A 15,371-nucleotide genomic window follows, 5' to 3' on the forward strand; every position below is an offset into this window, starting at 1 on the left:
AAGACAAAATGACTTCTTAAGGGCCAGCAGGTCGATTTGATACAGAACTTCTGTACTGATGTAAAATGCCTGCCAGGCGTGGTGGCGCACGCCTCTACTATAAGCTATCGTGGAGGCTGAGGCAGGATGCCTGGGCAATTTAGGGAGATCTTTAAACCAACAACAGCAAAAGTAAAAAGCCACTCCTATCAGATCAGTGGAAGTAGCTGTGCCAGTGCCCACAGCTCCCTCATCCCACACACGGGCTTTTAACACACCAGAGTGTCCTGCACCTCTACTGCCTCTCTTAAAGGAAGAAGTGTTGTAATAGGTCTCAGGAGTTTCAAACAAATGGTGCAATGGTGCGTGGACCCAGCACCTCCCCAAGGAGACTACCACGTTTTTGTTTTGAAAAAGATCCAGTAGGTCTGTAGTTTTTTCACCATAGCAGTAAAAATGCTGACATCTTTCTCTTTGGATTTTATTCACAGGATGGGCTATTGTAGATTGCCCTGCTAGTGAACCCAATATTGGGAATGCCTCCAAATATTTGGAATGTCATGCCACCAGACAGTAATAGTTCTCCCTGAAATGTGAGTGGTTTTAAAACAAAATTAGAAATGAAGGAAAAAAAATCGAAGCATGGTGATGCACACTTGTAATCCAGGCACTTAAAAAGCTGAGGCAGGTGGATCAGTGTGAGTTCGAGGCCAGCCTGGGCTACCTAGTGCATTCAAGGACAACCTCAATTACATGGTAAGACCCTGTTTCAACAACAGCAACAACAAACTGCTTCTCATTCTGCAGTGTTTATTAAATGCTTTCTGTAAATTTACGCAAAGCCCAAAAGCTAGTTATGCAGGCTTTGGAGCCTGACTAGGTCTGTCACTTATTAGCTGTATGACTTTCAGTAGGTATCGTTACCTCTGTATTCATCTGTTTGTGGTTTATAATAATGGAGAATGATAATAATGGTACTTCCTGAGGATTAGGCAATATTGTAAGAGCTTGGATCAGTGCACAGTATATGATATCTATTTGTTTTTGAAGTTTTTTTTTTTAAATGTGCCATATAAATAATCAGCAAATTATTAATGTGTCTGCCATTACTCTGGGCAGTGGGAATTCAGCAGGAGGCAAAAAAAAAAAACAAAAAACAAAAAAACCACTAAAAGTCCATGGCTTCATGAAACTTGAGTCCTACTGGGAGACTATAGATGATAAAATGTAATACATGTTAGGTGGTGATGACTGCTGTGTGGAATGGGAAATAAAATAGGATAATGATATGGAAAGAGGAGATATTTGTAATATTGTAGACTCAAGGGATAATCAGAAAAGACCCCACTGACAGTTTTTGGGATGTGTGTGTGTGTGTGTGTGTGTGTATGCTGGGAACTGAATTAAGGACCTCACATTTGCCAGGCAGGCACTGTGCTACTGAGCTATATCCCCCCCCCCCGGCCCAGATAAAATAATCTTATCTGAGACTTGAAAGAAATAAAAGAGTGAGATATACAGATATGGGAAGTAACACTCAAGGTAGAAGAAAACAGTTGATGCAAAGGCCCCATGACAGGAGAATTCTTGTCAAGTTAGATTTGCGGTAAGCCAATGATGGCTAGAAGAGAATGTGCTGAGGGAGGGCTGTAAGCAGTGTGGACCCAGAAGGGAGTAGCGGGAGCAGATCACAGAAAGCTCGATAGTTCTGGCTTTTTATGCACAGTGGGATGGCGAGTGACATGCATTTAGGACCTAACAGGGTTCCTAATTGGATAACTGAAAGTTTCTCTATTGTAATTGAGCTCAGATTTCCAATACATACTATCTCTAGTTTTATTTCCATTCATTCATGTTGTGCCACAAAAACACTATGATTGTGGGGGCCAGGTGTGGTGGCACACTCCTATAATCCCAGCACTCAGAAGGCTGAGATAGGAGGAGCTCGAGTTCAAGACCAGCCTGGGCTGGCTACAAAGTGAGCTCGAGGCCAGCTTGAACTGCATAGTGAGAGACCCTGTCTCAAAAAGACAAAAAAAAAAGATACTATGATTAAGAAAAAACGTGAACATATTTACATCATTTATTAAGTAATTAGCAATAAAACTATACCTTACTAGTTCCTTAAAAGGAATTTTTTCCCTGTGAGATGGATTACACCTCAAGAAACTTAAAGTTTCCCGATAAAAACATGACATGATGTGTATGATGTACTTCAAAATAATGAGGGTAGGATGTGAATGGTCAGGAATTGATCATTATTGAAATTGAATGATGAGTACGTAGGTTCATTAAACTAGTCTTTTGTTTTTACATTTTTAGAAATGTTTATAATAAAAAGAAATTTTATAGTGTTTCAGCTAAAGACACATTTTCCTTTTCCTGGCAAATAACCCTGCAGCAAATATGGGGATTCATCATCCCTCAGCGAGCAGCAAGAGCAACCCAAGTCAAATACTCCACACTGAGTGGAGCCCCTATGATTTAGACCCCCCAGTTGAAATTGTGAACGTAGGAAAGTTCAATAGATAGCAAGAAAAAAAAGTCCAGAATACTATCAGCTGCACACTGGATTTTGTCTTTCCAGCCATGGTACTAAAAATGCCCCTTTAAAGAAATCAGTTCTGAGAAAACTATCAAAGTAGTAGTTTTTATCTATGCAAATGTAAAGCAAATATTCATATTTGGAGTAAACTTTAAAATATTAGTTTGATATTTCCCTCTAAATTTTAAAGTGTTATGCTTATAATTGCGATTTTCTCATTAAATTTGGGCATTAGTGTCTCCATTGTGAAAAATAAAAGATTTCATGTTCTTATATTCTCCATGCCCCTCCCTTTCCTTCCTTTTCTGCACGATGATATAGTGATACCATGACTATTTCTAAAATCAGTACATAGTGTCTATGTTATGTGATTACCGAAGTCTTTTTTTTTGGTGCCGAAACCCAGGAACGAACGATTACCTAAGTCTTGCTCACTGCTTCCTAGCCAACGGATGCACTGATTGTATCTTTAGTTTTCATCTTTCATTCTTCCTGAAGAGATTCCACTTTTTAAATTTGCGTAATCTTGTGTTACTGCTGAATCACTAAAAGCACTGTGGTGAAACCTACTAGAATTGTGAAACATACTCGTACTTCTGTTTTCAAGCAAACATCAAGAATTCTATCAACTATTTAGACTTAGTCCTTTTTACCCTTTCCCTGCTCTAATGTCTGGTTATTTTCTGGCCTTGTTTTTCTTCTAGAAAGCTGGTCAGATCTTCTGTGTATCAGTGATGCTCAAAATTAATAATGATGTGCTTTATTGTGGGTAAATTTTTGTTTCATTAATATGCTAGGTGCTTAGTGTTTTTAAAAACTGTGTCTTTCAGTTCTATAAATTATTTAAAATATTTTTTATTGATGAATGCCTCTTCTCTAAGGAATCTGTTTCTTTCAGGGATTTTTAATCGAAATCCTGATTCTAGTGCGCACCTCACCCCTACCTTCCAGGATACTTGTTGCTTTCATTTCGTAGGTACTGCTAGATATTCTTCTCATTAAGTGTCAAAGCTGAATTATAGTTGTCTGATAGTGATGAAAAATGCATAAATTTAGCAGGAAGGAAAAGGAAATGTATAAGTAAGGAATGGGGAAGTCTTGCCTAAAATTCTGATCGGAAACGTTTTATGTAAATCTTTGATGTTGGTGGGAAAGTAAAAGAGCAGCCACTACAAAAACAAGTATGGAAGTTCCTTGATGTACCTGCACAAGCTTCCCACAATCAATACAATCATTATTACTGCATACAGGTATTAGTAAAAATTAAAAAGTAAAAATAGAATCACCGTGTGACCCAGCTATGCCATATCTTGGAATACACCCAAATGAGTTAAAGTCAGTACGCTGTACTAATAGAGTATTACTCAGCCATCATTTGAGGAAAATAGATGGATCTAGAGATTATCATGTTGAGTGAAATATACTAGACTCAGAAAGGTAAGTAGCGTATGTTTGCCTTAATATGTGGAATATATGAAAGATGACAAAAGTAGGAAAGAAAAAAGGAGCTGGGGGTTTAGCTCAGTGGCACAAATGCCTATCTGGCAAGCGCAAGGTCATGAGTTTGATCCCTGGTACCAAGAAAAGAGGAAAGGAATAAGGGGAAAGAGGGTATGATCAAAATACATGATCCACATTGAACTCCCTGTACACAAAATGTGATAAAAAATGACCAAAGTACATGCATGTATGAATCTGCCAGAATGAAGTCCATTGATCTCTGTAACAAATACTAAGAAAAGATGTGAAAAGAATTCCACCAGTCCTTTGGGCTGCATGAAGTGAATAGTGGCATGAATTTGTAGAAAAGTAGATACTAGACATTTTTTAAAAAAAATTTTAAAGCTAGGTGTGATAGCACATCTATGATCTCAACTACTCAAAAGGCTGACAGTAGGGTTGCAAGTTCTAGCCTAACCTAGACAATTTAGTAAGACCTTGTCTCAAAATAAAACATCAAAGAGGGCTGGGGATATATCACAGTGGTAGAGGGCCCCAAGTTTAATTTCCAGTACTGAAGAAAAATGTTTTTTCAACTTGATCTGGGGGGATGGCTCAGTGGTAGAATGTAAGCTTAGCACTGGCAAGGCCCTGGAGTCAATGTCCAGCACCAAGAGCACTAGATTGCTTTAGAGTACCAAAATAAAAAACCTTACAAGACTGCTTACATCTCTATTTCATCTTTTGTTCACTACCTGCTAAACCTCATTGGCTTCCTATTCCTCAAAGTTTCTCCAACTCCCAGCACTGTGCTGGCTGCTTCATCTGGTACGGATAGTGGCAACTTTGTATGGCTGCCTTGTGACCCTCTCTTCCAGCATTCTATCCCATCAAGGTTTCTTAACTTAGAGAACAAGCACAGCTCTTACCACCTTACGAAGTCCAGTTCACTAATGCAAATGTTTCATGAGAGTCATGGCCAACCAGAATGCAAAGCACTGATAGAGTATCCCCATTCTAAATGCTTTTATTCATGGCTGTTCTAGGAACTGAGACCACATATGACACATGGTAAGTGCACTAACTGTTGAATGACTGACCGAAGAGGCACCTGTGAGACAGGGAACCTGAGGTCCCTGGCATAGATAACTCAGCACTGAGAGAAGCACCTTAGGCAAGAATTATGTAAACCAATGGTGGCAGCCCAGTGTGCAAGAATCCTCATAGCTGAGGATGGCCAATGAAGTCTAGGGACAGGGTCAGCAAAAAGACAAAGGGAAGAAGGCAAGGAATGTCACAAACCGCCTGGAGATAGGGAAGCCTGCAGTTTTGTCCATGTGTGAGCATCGAGTGTATTTATACAGACCCTGACATTATCACCTACAGCAGACCAGGGTTGTATATTAATCCTATGGGACCACTGTGTGTGTCAGGGGTGGTGAACCTATGGTGTGCATGGCACAGCAGGCTGTCTGTACAGCTGAAAGCTCTAAAGGTTCACCATGAGTGGTATACAAGCAAACACAGCAACAAAGACCCTATCTGAAATTTTTTTCTAACAAAATTTAAAAAGTGTTGGGGGTGTTGTTCAGTGAGAATGCCCTGAGTTTAACCTCCAGGACTCCAAAACAAAACAAAATAAAACATTACTTGTGGGGAACGGTGGCACATGCCTGTAATCTTAGCCTCCCGAGGCCAGGTTCGGTTGTTACCTAATAAAACCAACTCAAAAAATAAAAAGTTACCAATGTGCTTTTGGCCTTCAAGGTTAAAAAAATAATTGAGCTAACATAAGTCAAGACTTTAAAAAGAATGTGGATCCCTTGGCTTCTAGTAATCACAGCTGCTGGCAGAGTACCAGTGAGCTCCCAGCCTGCTCCATCCGCCACTGAGCTGGCTGAGAGCACTCTGTACCAGGGCTACTCCAACTTACCACTGTGGGTCTGACTCAGCAGGGTTGAGTGTGGCCGAAAGTGAGTGTGCTTTTAGAAGCGCTTGGATCCTACAGATGTGGCTGGCCCCCTCCCTTGGAACAGGCTGGTTATGAATCAACACACATCAGTAAGACAGAAAATAAAAAAGCAAACATTCTCTCTTTATTTTTATAATGTCTTTGATATTTAAAATACAACTCATTGAATACCCACATCAACAACAGAATCCTCAGCATTCAACAGTGCTTTGGAAGCCCAGCTTTTGGAGCATGAGACAGGAAGGCTGTGTGTGGACAACGCGAAGGGCTGCAGGGTTGGGTCCTGAGCAAACAGCACTGCCACAGTGCACTCTATCATGGCCAAGACAATGTCTTTTCTTTCATGTGTTCTTGTACGTGAACTTCAAAAAGTTTACACAGAATAACAATAATTTTTAAAAAGTAATTCCCAGTAGTCCAGTGTTATAGAAATTAGATAATTACAAGTTCAAATTTAATTTTTTGAAAAAAAAAACATTAAAAATTCCAGGGAACATTCACCTTTAAACTATGTAAGAGACAACAGAGTGCTTCCTAAACAATAAGGAATCTTAACATACATTTCATTAATGCTTCCCACTGCTTTGTCTATGTATCCGGTCTAAAAATAATACTGATACACTATTATTAAACATGCCAATTGCCATACATTTAGAACTTGTACTATTATATTAATTCTTAAAATGCCAGACTGTTTGGAAAAGATAAAAATAGCAAAAGAATTCTTCAAATTAATCAAATTTTAAAAACTAGCCATGTCACTATCTTTTTATTCATGAAAGAGAACACACATATATAGAACACATATAAGACTTTAAAAAATACAAAGCCAGTTCATTTCTTTAGCAAAAGATGCAAGTTATAAAGGGACTATGAGTGAGGAGAGCTTTTACTTTGAAAAATTACACTGTTGAAACAACTAGTTGATCCAATCTGGTTTCTCTTAATTAAGGTCACTCTATCATATATCCATACTTGTTAGGTCTCAGACACAATTCATTTTGAAAATATTGGCCCAAGGCCTCTTCAACTGCAGATAAAGCTGTGTTGCTTTTGGCTTTTTTTCTTTAGTGATGCCAGGCAAGAACTCCATCACTGAGCTATATACCCTCCCTTGACAGATGAAGTTTTTAATACGTGGTCTCAATATTACTGAATCTTCTTAAAATTTAAAACATCAAGATTTTTAAATCTGTGATTTTTAAATTACCGTATTTTGTTTATACAATGAAATCAATTTTCAGATTTGCAGTTTACTGGGCCAGTCTTAAGAATTTAGTAACTCTTGGCACTAGCATGATTTTAAAAACAGTATCAAACATAAAGACATTCAAAATGTGACTTCAGTTCTGACTACAGTAAAATTCATTTTGTTCAATTTGATATCAAATGGAACAATACAGACTACTGGTAGTTTTGCCTGTAATACCACTCAACTACTTTTGAGCTTTCTTCATTAACTTTGGCATTATGAATAAAGCCTTTAATTAAGAAAAATCAAGTTTTAAAACAAAAGCACCTTCTTAAGCAAAATATTCTGTGATTTGTAAATTATTTGGCCAAGATCTTAGAATTTAATATACTTTACCTGCAGCAACTACTTCAATTTTCATTACTGAAATATTTGTATGTTAATTACTATAAAAAGTACATTGTTTCAGATCAGAGGTTAACTCTGAATTTTTAAAACATAAATAACTACTTACTAAGTCCATGATACCTGAAAATATGAAAGTGGTATTTCCAAAGTTGGCTTAAACTTTACTTGTAACACTAGAATCACCACTGTACATATTTTATCCTGGTAATACAAATTATACATTAGAAAAATGATACCATTAGTTTAAATATTAAACATTAAAGTGTTCCCAATTGGTAAAACAAAATGGAAATCTTTATGAAATTTTTAGCAGGACAGTTATTGTGAATCTACCTCTTCCTGACTTCCTTGCAGGTGGTTTACATTAAACAGTAGTTCCTGATGTATGAATTATAGCTTTGTATAACTTAAAAATTTTTTCAGTTAAGGTTATAAGCTCTGGCATCTTTTCATACTGGCTCATCAAGAAAGAAATGGAGTAACCCCAGCACTCGGGAGGCCGAGGAAAGAGAATCACTGATAGTTCAAGGCCAATCTGAATACACAGTGAGATCAAGGCTTGGCTGAACTACACAGCAAGACCCATCTCAAACAAAACAAAACACAAAAAAGAAGAAAAAGAAGTGGAATACAAATGTTCAGATAAGTTTAGGCCAATTCAAACAAGATGGCAGGTCAATGGTGACTGTGGATCTGTCTGCCAAATACAACAATTTTACAACGAACTAAAAAAACACAATCTAACATATCCAGTGTATGCTCAGCTCTGCTTTAAAAAGTCCCTAACGTGAAGGTCAACACGCCATATTTCTAGGGCGTGTAATATATGAACTTTATAAACCCCAAGGTTAAACTTTAAATGCATACTGGTTTTCTTATTTGTATCTTAGGTAGCTCACCAATTCAAGTGTATGAAAAGTTTAATGCAATCAATTCATGGGAAAAGGTAAAGGCCAAATAGTCATGGAAAATATGACCAGCACACCAGAGACAATTGTGTAAATATTCAGTCTTAAAATATTCAGCTTTGAAAATCTTGAGGGAGTATTCCTAAACTCTCATGGATATCCCTTGTAGTTCTAAAGTTTTATATAATTCTGCAACATTTTTTATTGTTAAAAGAAAACTTCAGATTTTAAAATAAAGCAAATTTTATATAAGGGACATTTTAAAAAACTAACTAGCACAAAATAATGACTTCAAAATTCTGTTGTAGGGCCAGGCATGGTAGCCCATGCCTGTAATTCTAGCACTCAGGAGGCTAAGGCAGGAGAATCACCATGAGTTCAGTGCCAACCTGGGATATATATAATGAGTTCAAAGTCAGCCTGAACTACACAGCAAGACAACTGTGTAAAAAAAAAAAAATGTTCTATCCAAGAAAAAGATATTTCATAATAAATAAAAAATATTTTTTCTTTTACCAATAAATCCTACATCAAAATTTTCCCTGATAAAATATTTAGCTACAAAGCAGTAGGGTAATATACCATACTTAACTTTTCTTAAATTGTTGCCTGAAATTTCTTCTTGAAGTTTAACTAATGAACAAGTCAACATTAAAAGGGGCTACAAAAGGGGATAAGAAGCAGGAAACAGAATCTAAATTACCCGTTTTAGGGACAGATGGTATATTGACCAAGCAAGAAACTGCATCTCAGTTAAAGAATATGTTTATCAAAACTATGGAGTTTCTTTCTTTCTTTCTTCGTTTTTTGTTTTTTGTGTTTTTTTGAGACAGGGTCTTGCTATGTAGTTCAGGCTGGTCTGGACTATGTAGTCCAGGTTAGCCTGGAACTTGCGGCAATCCTCCTGCCTCAGCCTCCCGAGTGCTGGGATTACAGGCGTGCACCACCATTCCCGGCTAGGACTTTCTTATTTACATAGCCATAATTACTGTGACTTCTATAAATCTTAAGCTACTTAAACATGATGCAGCTGTCAAATAACAGTATACACTTAAATATATTTTTATTAGTACATTATCTCCATGTTCCAAATTACCATTCCTGGAAAGTTATAGCTAAGAGAAAATGTGAAGTAGGAATCTACAATCCATGACTCCATTGTAAATATAACGCAAAGCTCTAGTCACAAAAGAAAAAAAAAAAAAAAACCCAAAATAAACTGTCACTAAAACTGAAGGCCAAACTGCATTTACCATACATTCATGGTGGGTATGTATGTTAAGTCTTCTAGAGAAGGAAATCTGCTTGCACACTATGCTTCTCCTACTCTTCTCAATGGAGGAAGAAATAAGGTGCAGGAAAACGGTTACAACAAAGTTGTAAAGTGACGTAACTGAAAAGATACAAAGCATCCGGGAAAACAAATGCTTGTATGTTTTTTAAAAAGTCTCATTTACTCTCAAAATATTCGTGCAGAGCTGATTTCAGAGTGTAGGAATGGACCGAAGTCAGGAAATAATGATCCCATTGTACAGGGCTTAGAAAAAGCAAAATCTCTTATAAGATTATCACCTTTCAAAACAATTGTAGAAAAATAATGAAAACCAGGTAGTAGAGAAATTGTGATCACAGAAAACACCACTGTGCATGACACACACAGTTGGGAGGCAAGAAAGGTTTATCCTTCCAGAATCATTTAGACAGGTAAGAGATACTTTCCTGAAAGGTTAATTTGGTTAGTGAGAAATAAAAGCAATTATTAGATGTTCAAAGTGAGCCAAATTATAACAGAAGACAAAAGTAAAACTGTATGGGACAAGTGTGATAGCAAGAGCAAATTAGGTGATCTGCAAAAAACAGCCAAGAAAATGCCCTAATTTTAGACACATTAGATATTGCACACTCAAAAAAGAAAAAGCAACGTTTAGAAGACTATTTAAATTTCTTTAATTGCTGAATGCCCTTTTGGCTAGTTTTTTGAGGATCATTATTTAGTCCTACAACTGATACATTTTCTACTTGCTCATTTTGTTTGCAAGCCGCCTAAAAGTTTTCTCTGATGAACAATGCTCTCTTTGACACATTACCAAAATGGACCCTATGCTGTAATCACAAATGACAATGTTGGAAAGTATGATTATGTAAATGATTTTAAAAGATACTATTTTTTCCCTTCTGTTTTCAAATTATTTGTAACAGTTTCTAAAGACATGGTCACAGCTGCCTGAAGCATGTCTTCTTCACTCACAGAATCACCTGTAGAGAAATAGAGCACACATACTTCTTAGAAATTTCTGGAAAAATCTCAGTCATCAAAAGATAAACTCAGAGGAAACATACTTCTATTTGAATATTAGTTTTCATTTGATTTTTTAAAGTTCACATAAATTTATTCTTCAATAGTTTTATAATTTTGATAGCTGCAGAGTTGAATACCACCACCAAGTCTCAGTGGGGAAAAAAAAAAACCATGAGCCATATTCTCTATTGTACAGTTTTTCCTTTTCCTGCAAGTCCTATAATGGAATCTTACAGTAATAAGTATGTAGCCTTTTGAATTTGAACCCTTTCATTTAGTAAAATGCATGTTTATTAACAATTTATACTTTTTAGAAAGTTTTTATTTTAAAATAATTGTCAGTTCACAGGAGGTTGCAAAGATAGTGTGTTCCTTTCAACCCTATTTCACCCAAACTTACATGTATTTCACTTCATAGTTATATTTGATATAAGTAAAGCTCAAGACCAAATCTCAACCTTAACACTGGCTCAGTGTTGTGTGTGGTTCTACAGCTCAGAGGTAGGGCACCTGGGCTAGTGCATATGAAAGCTGAGGTGTTGGTCCCAGCACTGCAAAAACAAACAAAAAGACACACACTCAACTTATAGTATCACAAAGATCTGCTTCCAACTCTTGTATTATAGGCACACAATTTTTTCCCACTCACTTTTCTAACCGCTGGCAACTACTTATTCTTTACCACTACATGTTTGTTATTTCCAGAGACCTTTTTCAGCTAGGGCATGATGGCCCTGCAATGCATGTAAGTTGTTGCATGTATCAACAATCTGGGCCTCTTTTTTCTGAACCCTGAAAGTCGTATTCCATATTATGGAAGTACTATATAGTTTGTTTAACCATTCACTTACAGTAGGCATTTGATTGTTCCCAGTTTTTGATTAGGATAAAGTTGCTATGAGCATTTTTACTTCTCTAGGATAAACACCTAGAAATGTAAATGCTGACTCATATGGTATGTATTCAGCTTTTAAAGAAATAGCCAAATTTTTTCCCCAAAATTATTATTCTAATTCAGATGAGATGTAGAGTCGGCACGCCTGTGAATGCCTGTGGTCTCAGCAACTTGGCAGGCTGAGCTAGGAAAAGCAGCCTAGGTAACATTAAGAAAGGCTCATCTCAAAGAAAAAAAATGATGTAGAAAGTTTACCTTTCTTATTTACAATAGAATTGCCTTCAATAATTTCTATGTGTACTCTGAAAACCAAGTAATTATAATTCTTATATCAACCATCAAACGTAATTTGAAAAATTCAAGAGGAGAAAACCTGTTGTGTTTACTCACATTTTATTATTTCTATTGTTCTTTCTTCCTTCTGGATTATCAAAATTATTTATCTTTTTTTGTTTATTTAGAGAACTTCTTTTAGCCATCCTTCAGAATAGGTCTGCTGGAGACAAATTCTCTTAAATTTCTCTTCATTCCTGAAGAATATGTAATTTTCCATTTTAGACTTTTTCTTAAGCAGTTGAAAAATATTGTTCATTTCTTCCTGTCTTCCACGACTTCTCATAAGAAATCTGCATTCATTCAAATTGTGGTAGGGAAGGTTACTTATTGCTGATTTTAAGACTGATGAGCCTGGGTGTAGATTTCTTTGGTTTTTTCCTATTTGAAATTCACTCAGCTTCTTCAATTCATGTTTCTATCTTTGGTCAAGTTTTCAATGACTATGTCTTCAAAAACTTTTTCAGCCAGTCTTCTTATCTCAGAGGTTCCCATGACACAAACATTAGAATTTCTGTTAGAACACCACAGGTTCTAAAGCTGTATTGATTTCTTCCAATCTGTTTTCTTTCTATTGCTTATAATGGGTATCCACTGTTCTTTCTTCAAGTTCAGACTTTTTGTCTTCCCCATTCTATTTTGCTACTGAGTCTATTCACTGAGTTTTAAACTTCATGTGGTTCTTCATATATTCTATTTCTTTGCTAAGGATATTTTTTCACTTGTGACAAACATGTTCACTGAAATGCTTACTACTGAAGCCTTTTTTGTGATGGCTACTTTGAAAATCCTTACCACATAATTCTAACGTCAGTGCCATCCAGGTGATGTCTACAGACTCTCTTTTCTCATCCAACTTGAGATTTTCCTGGTTCCTCATAGGGCAAAAATTTCCATTACATCCTGGGCACTTTAAAGATGATGACACTTGTGGTCTTAAGTCTTCTGTTTTGGCAAGCCTTCTGTCACAGCTTTGGTGAGAAAGGGCAATCCTGCCTGGCCACTGTGAGACTGGAATGGAAGTCCAGGGTCCCCCAGGCTCTGATAACTGGGGCTTGGTGGTGATCTTTACTGCTGAACACATGTGAGAGTTCTGGTTCCCCACTACACCTCCACTCATGTCTTCCTGGCTAGGAGGGGAAGAGTCCTTTATTAACGTTCCCTAAGTAGCCTCCAAAGACACAGCAAAGTGGTTTCACTGTTGCTGGGTATCAGTGCCAATTCTGAATCTCCTCCAGGCCACTTCTCTGATGCCACCCATGTTGGGAGCCAGACAGAGGCCTCAGAATCACCAGGTGGAAGTTCAGGATCCCTAGGACCAATGATGCCATGCAAAAGGGAGCCTTAGTACTTCCTGGATACTTCAGCTCCCCATTCCGCTTTTTCTGGCACCCCCGCTAAGTAAGGGAAGAGATCATCTTCTTGCTGCCATGCTGAGATATAAATTTATGCTCCCATTATTTTCTGCTGGTGGGGGCAGTTTATTCTATGGTTTCTGACTGGACTACAGTGCTCATTATTTTAGAGATCAGGTACATTAAGGGTGGTATGACCACAGACAAGTGTTCATTACGTTCAAGTCTCCTTCTTGTGAGGCAACCCCGTTTGCCTATACACAAGTTCTCCGACTCCCTGCAACCATTTCTGTAATGATTTTTCTCTTGATCTGCATCTGTGGATTCTTCAGAGTCAAGACTAAGAAATACAGGGGAAAAAAGAAAATCCAGGCCACTCACTGCCATGTCACTCCTCTGGCCTGAGGTCCTTGGCCAATCTATCTTCTCTTTACCTTTGAGATGATTATGCTTATTTTCAAATAGGGTTTTTGACTGCACTTCAGGGATGAACAGAAAAAAGTACTACTTTATTCCTTTTAATATTCTACTGCTTTGATATAGTACCATAGTTTGTGTATCTACTCAACAAATGATAGGCAACATGTAGGCAGTTTCCAGTTTCAGGCATAAGTGCTAGAAGCACTTACGTTTTTGTATTAATCTAAGTTTTCTGTTTCTCTTGGTTATATACCCAGAGTGGGTCTCCTGCCATGCTGAAGTGTATATAGGAATTGAACTCACAACCTTGCGCTTGCCTGGCAGGTGCTGTGCTACTGAGCTATATCCCCACCCCTATACAGATAAGTTTATAAAAGAAGGCCGAACTGTTTTCCAAAGTCGCTGTACCACTTTACATTCCCATTAGTGTCTGAGTTCCGGTTCCTCTGATCTTTGCCAATGTGTGGCAGTGTTTATGTTTTCATGAAGCCATTCTTATAGAAGTGTAGTGGTAACCCACTATGGTTTTAATGTAATTTCCTTAATGACTAGTGACGTTGAGCATCTTTTCATCTCCTTATTTGTCATTCCTTGTGACAGTTAATTGACTGTGTCAATTTGAGTAAGAAATGCCCAACTAATTGGGTCAGCATAGTTCTGGGTGTAGCTGATGGGATTTACTGATGCCACCCTAGGGCAGCTTATTACCTGGGTGGTTTGACGGAAAATAAAGAAGCAAGCTCAATTCTGTGTCTTCACTGGAACTCCAGTCTTCTCCTTGTCCTTGGACACTGTCTCCTGACTTCCAGCACAGACTCCCCAGCCTCGACCATGTAGCCTGCGGCCTCCTGATACAGACTCCCACAGGACACAACACTGAGCTCCAGGCCTGGTCTGGATTCTCTAGATCTCCAGTGCACAGACAGACCTTTTGTACTGTCACAGCTTTTCCATTTCGCTACTGAGACTATTCACTAAGTTTTAAACTTTGATTATTGGCTTACTGACTCTAGCGGTGGCCACTGTAAGTCAATCTTGTAAATTCTTACATGTATGTGTATACCTTACATTAAATCTGTCTCTCGAGTAAACACTAGCTAATATATTCCTATATCTATTCTTTTCTCCTTTGGAAACAGGGTCTCACTCTCCAGACCAGCCTTGAACTTGCTACATACTCCAGGCCAGCCTAGAACTTAAGGATTCTTCTGTCTCAGCCTTCAAGGTACTTGGACTACAAGCATGCATCACCATGCCTGGCTCATCCTTCTCTTATTTGGTGAACTCCTTTTTCATATCTTTCACTTACAAGACAGTTTTGAGAATTCTTTACAGAGTTCTACTTGTAAATCCTATGTCAGATATAATTTGTCTTTCAATAGAATTGTACCGGCAATACTCAGCCAGAGTTTAAGATCTATTAAATCAAGGCTTGGTGAGCAACTCTGTATTTCTCTTTATTTTATTATACTCAAGAAGTTTTAGCTTTCCAGGTGGTAAAATGTATTTATTTTTGATCTACTAATATTATCTCAAGAATTGTTGGAGAATGTATTATTCTCAAGTTGCAAACACTGTATTTATAATTTTATAACTAAATATTCATTCTGTGTTCCTGCTTGCCT

At 37.5% G+C, this 15,371-nt stretch overlaps 1 protein-coding gene and 1 long non-coding RNA gene across 5 annotated transcripts in view; one reads left to right on the top strand and one right to left on the bottom strand.

Annotated features, from left to right (window-relative positions):
- The first annotated feature begins 588 nt into the window (after window positions 1–588).
- Window positions 589–15,189, top strand: LOC134474229 (uncharacterized). The gene is made up of 2 exons (XR_010044945.1): window positions 589–735; window positions 14,886–15,189. It is a non-coding gene; the product is annotated as an uncharacterized LOC134474229 (long non-coding RNA).
- Window positions 6,039–15,371, bottom strand: part of Atxn3 (ataxin 3) — a 36,975-nt gene continuing 27,642 nt past the window's right edge. For all 4 annotated transcript variants that reach the window (XM_063241303.1, XM_013144399.3, XM_063241302.1 and 1 more), the window contains one exon: window positions 6,039–10,700. In XM_063241303.1, coding sequence (XP_063097373.1) covers window positions 10,606–10,700 — 95 coding nt within the window. In that variant the 3' untranslated portion in view covers window positions 6,039–10,605. The remainder of the gene's footprint in view (window positions 10,701–15,371) is intronic.

Source organism: Cavia porcellus, unplaced genomic scaffold (assembly GCF_034190915.1).
Source record: "Cavia porcellus strain 051 isolate PalLab524CR breed Dunkin Hartley unplaced genomic scaffold, mCavPor4.1 scaffold_31, whole genome shotgun sequence".
Taxonomy (NCBI): Eukaryota; Metazoa; Chordata; class Mammalia; order Rodentia; family Caviidae; genus Cavia; species Cavia porcellus.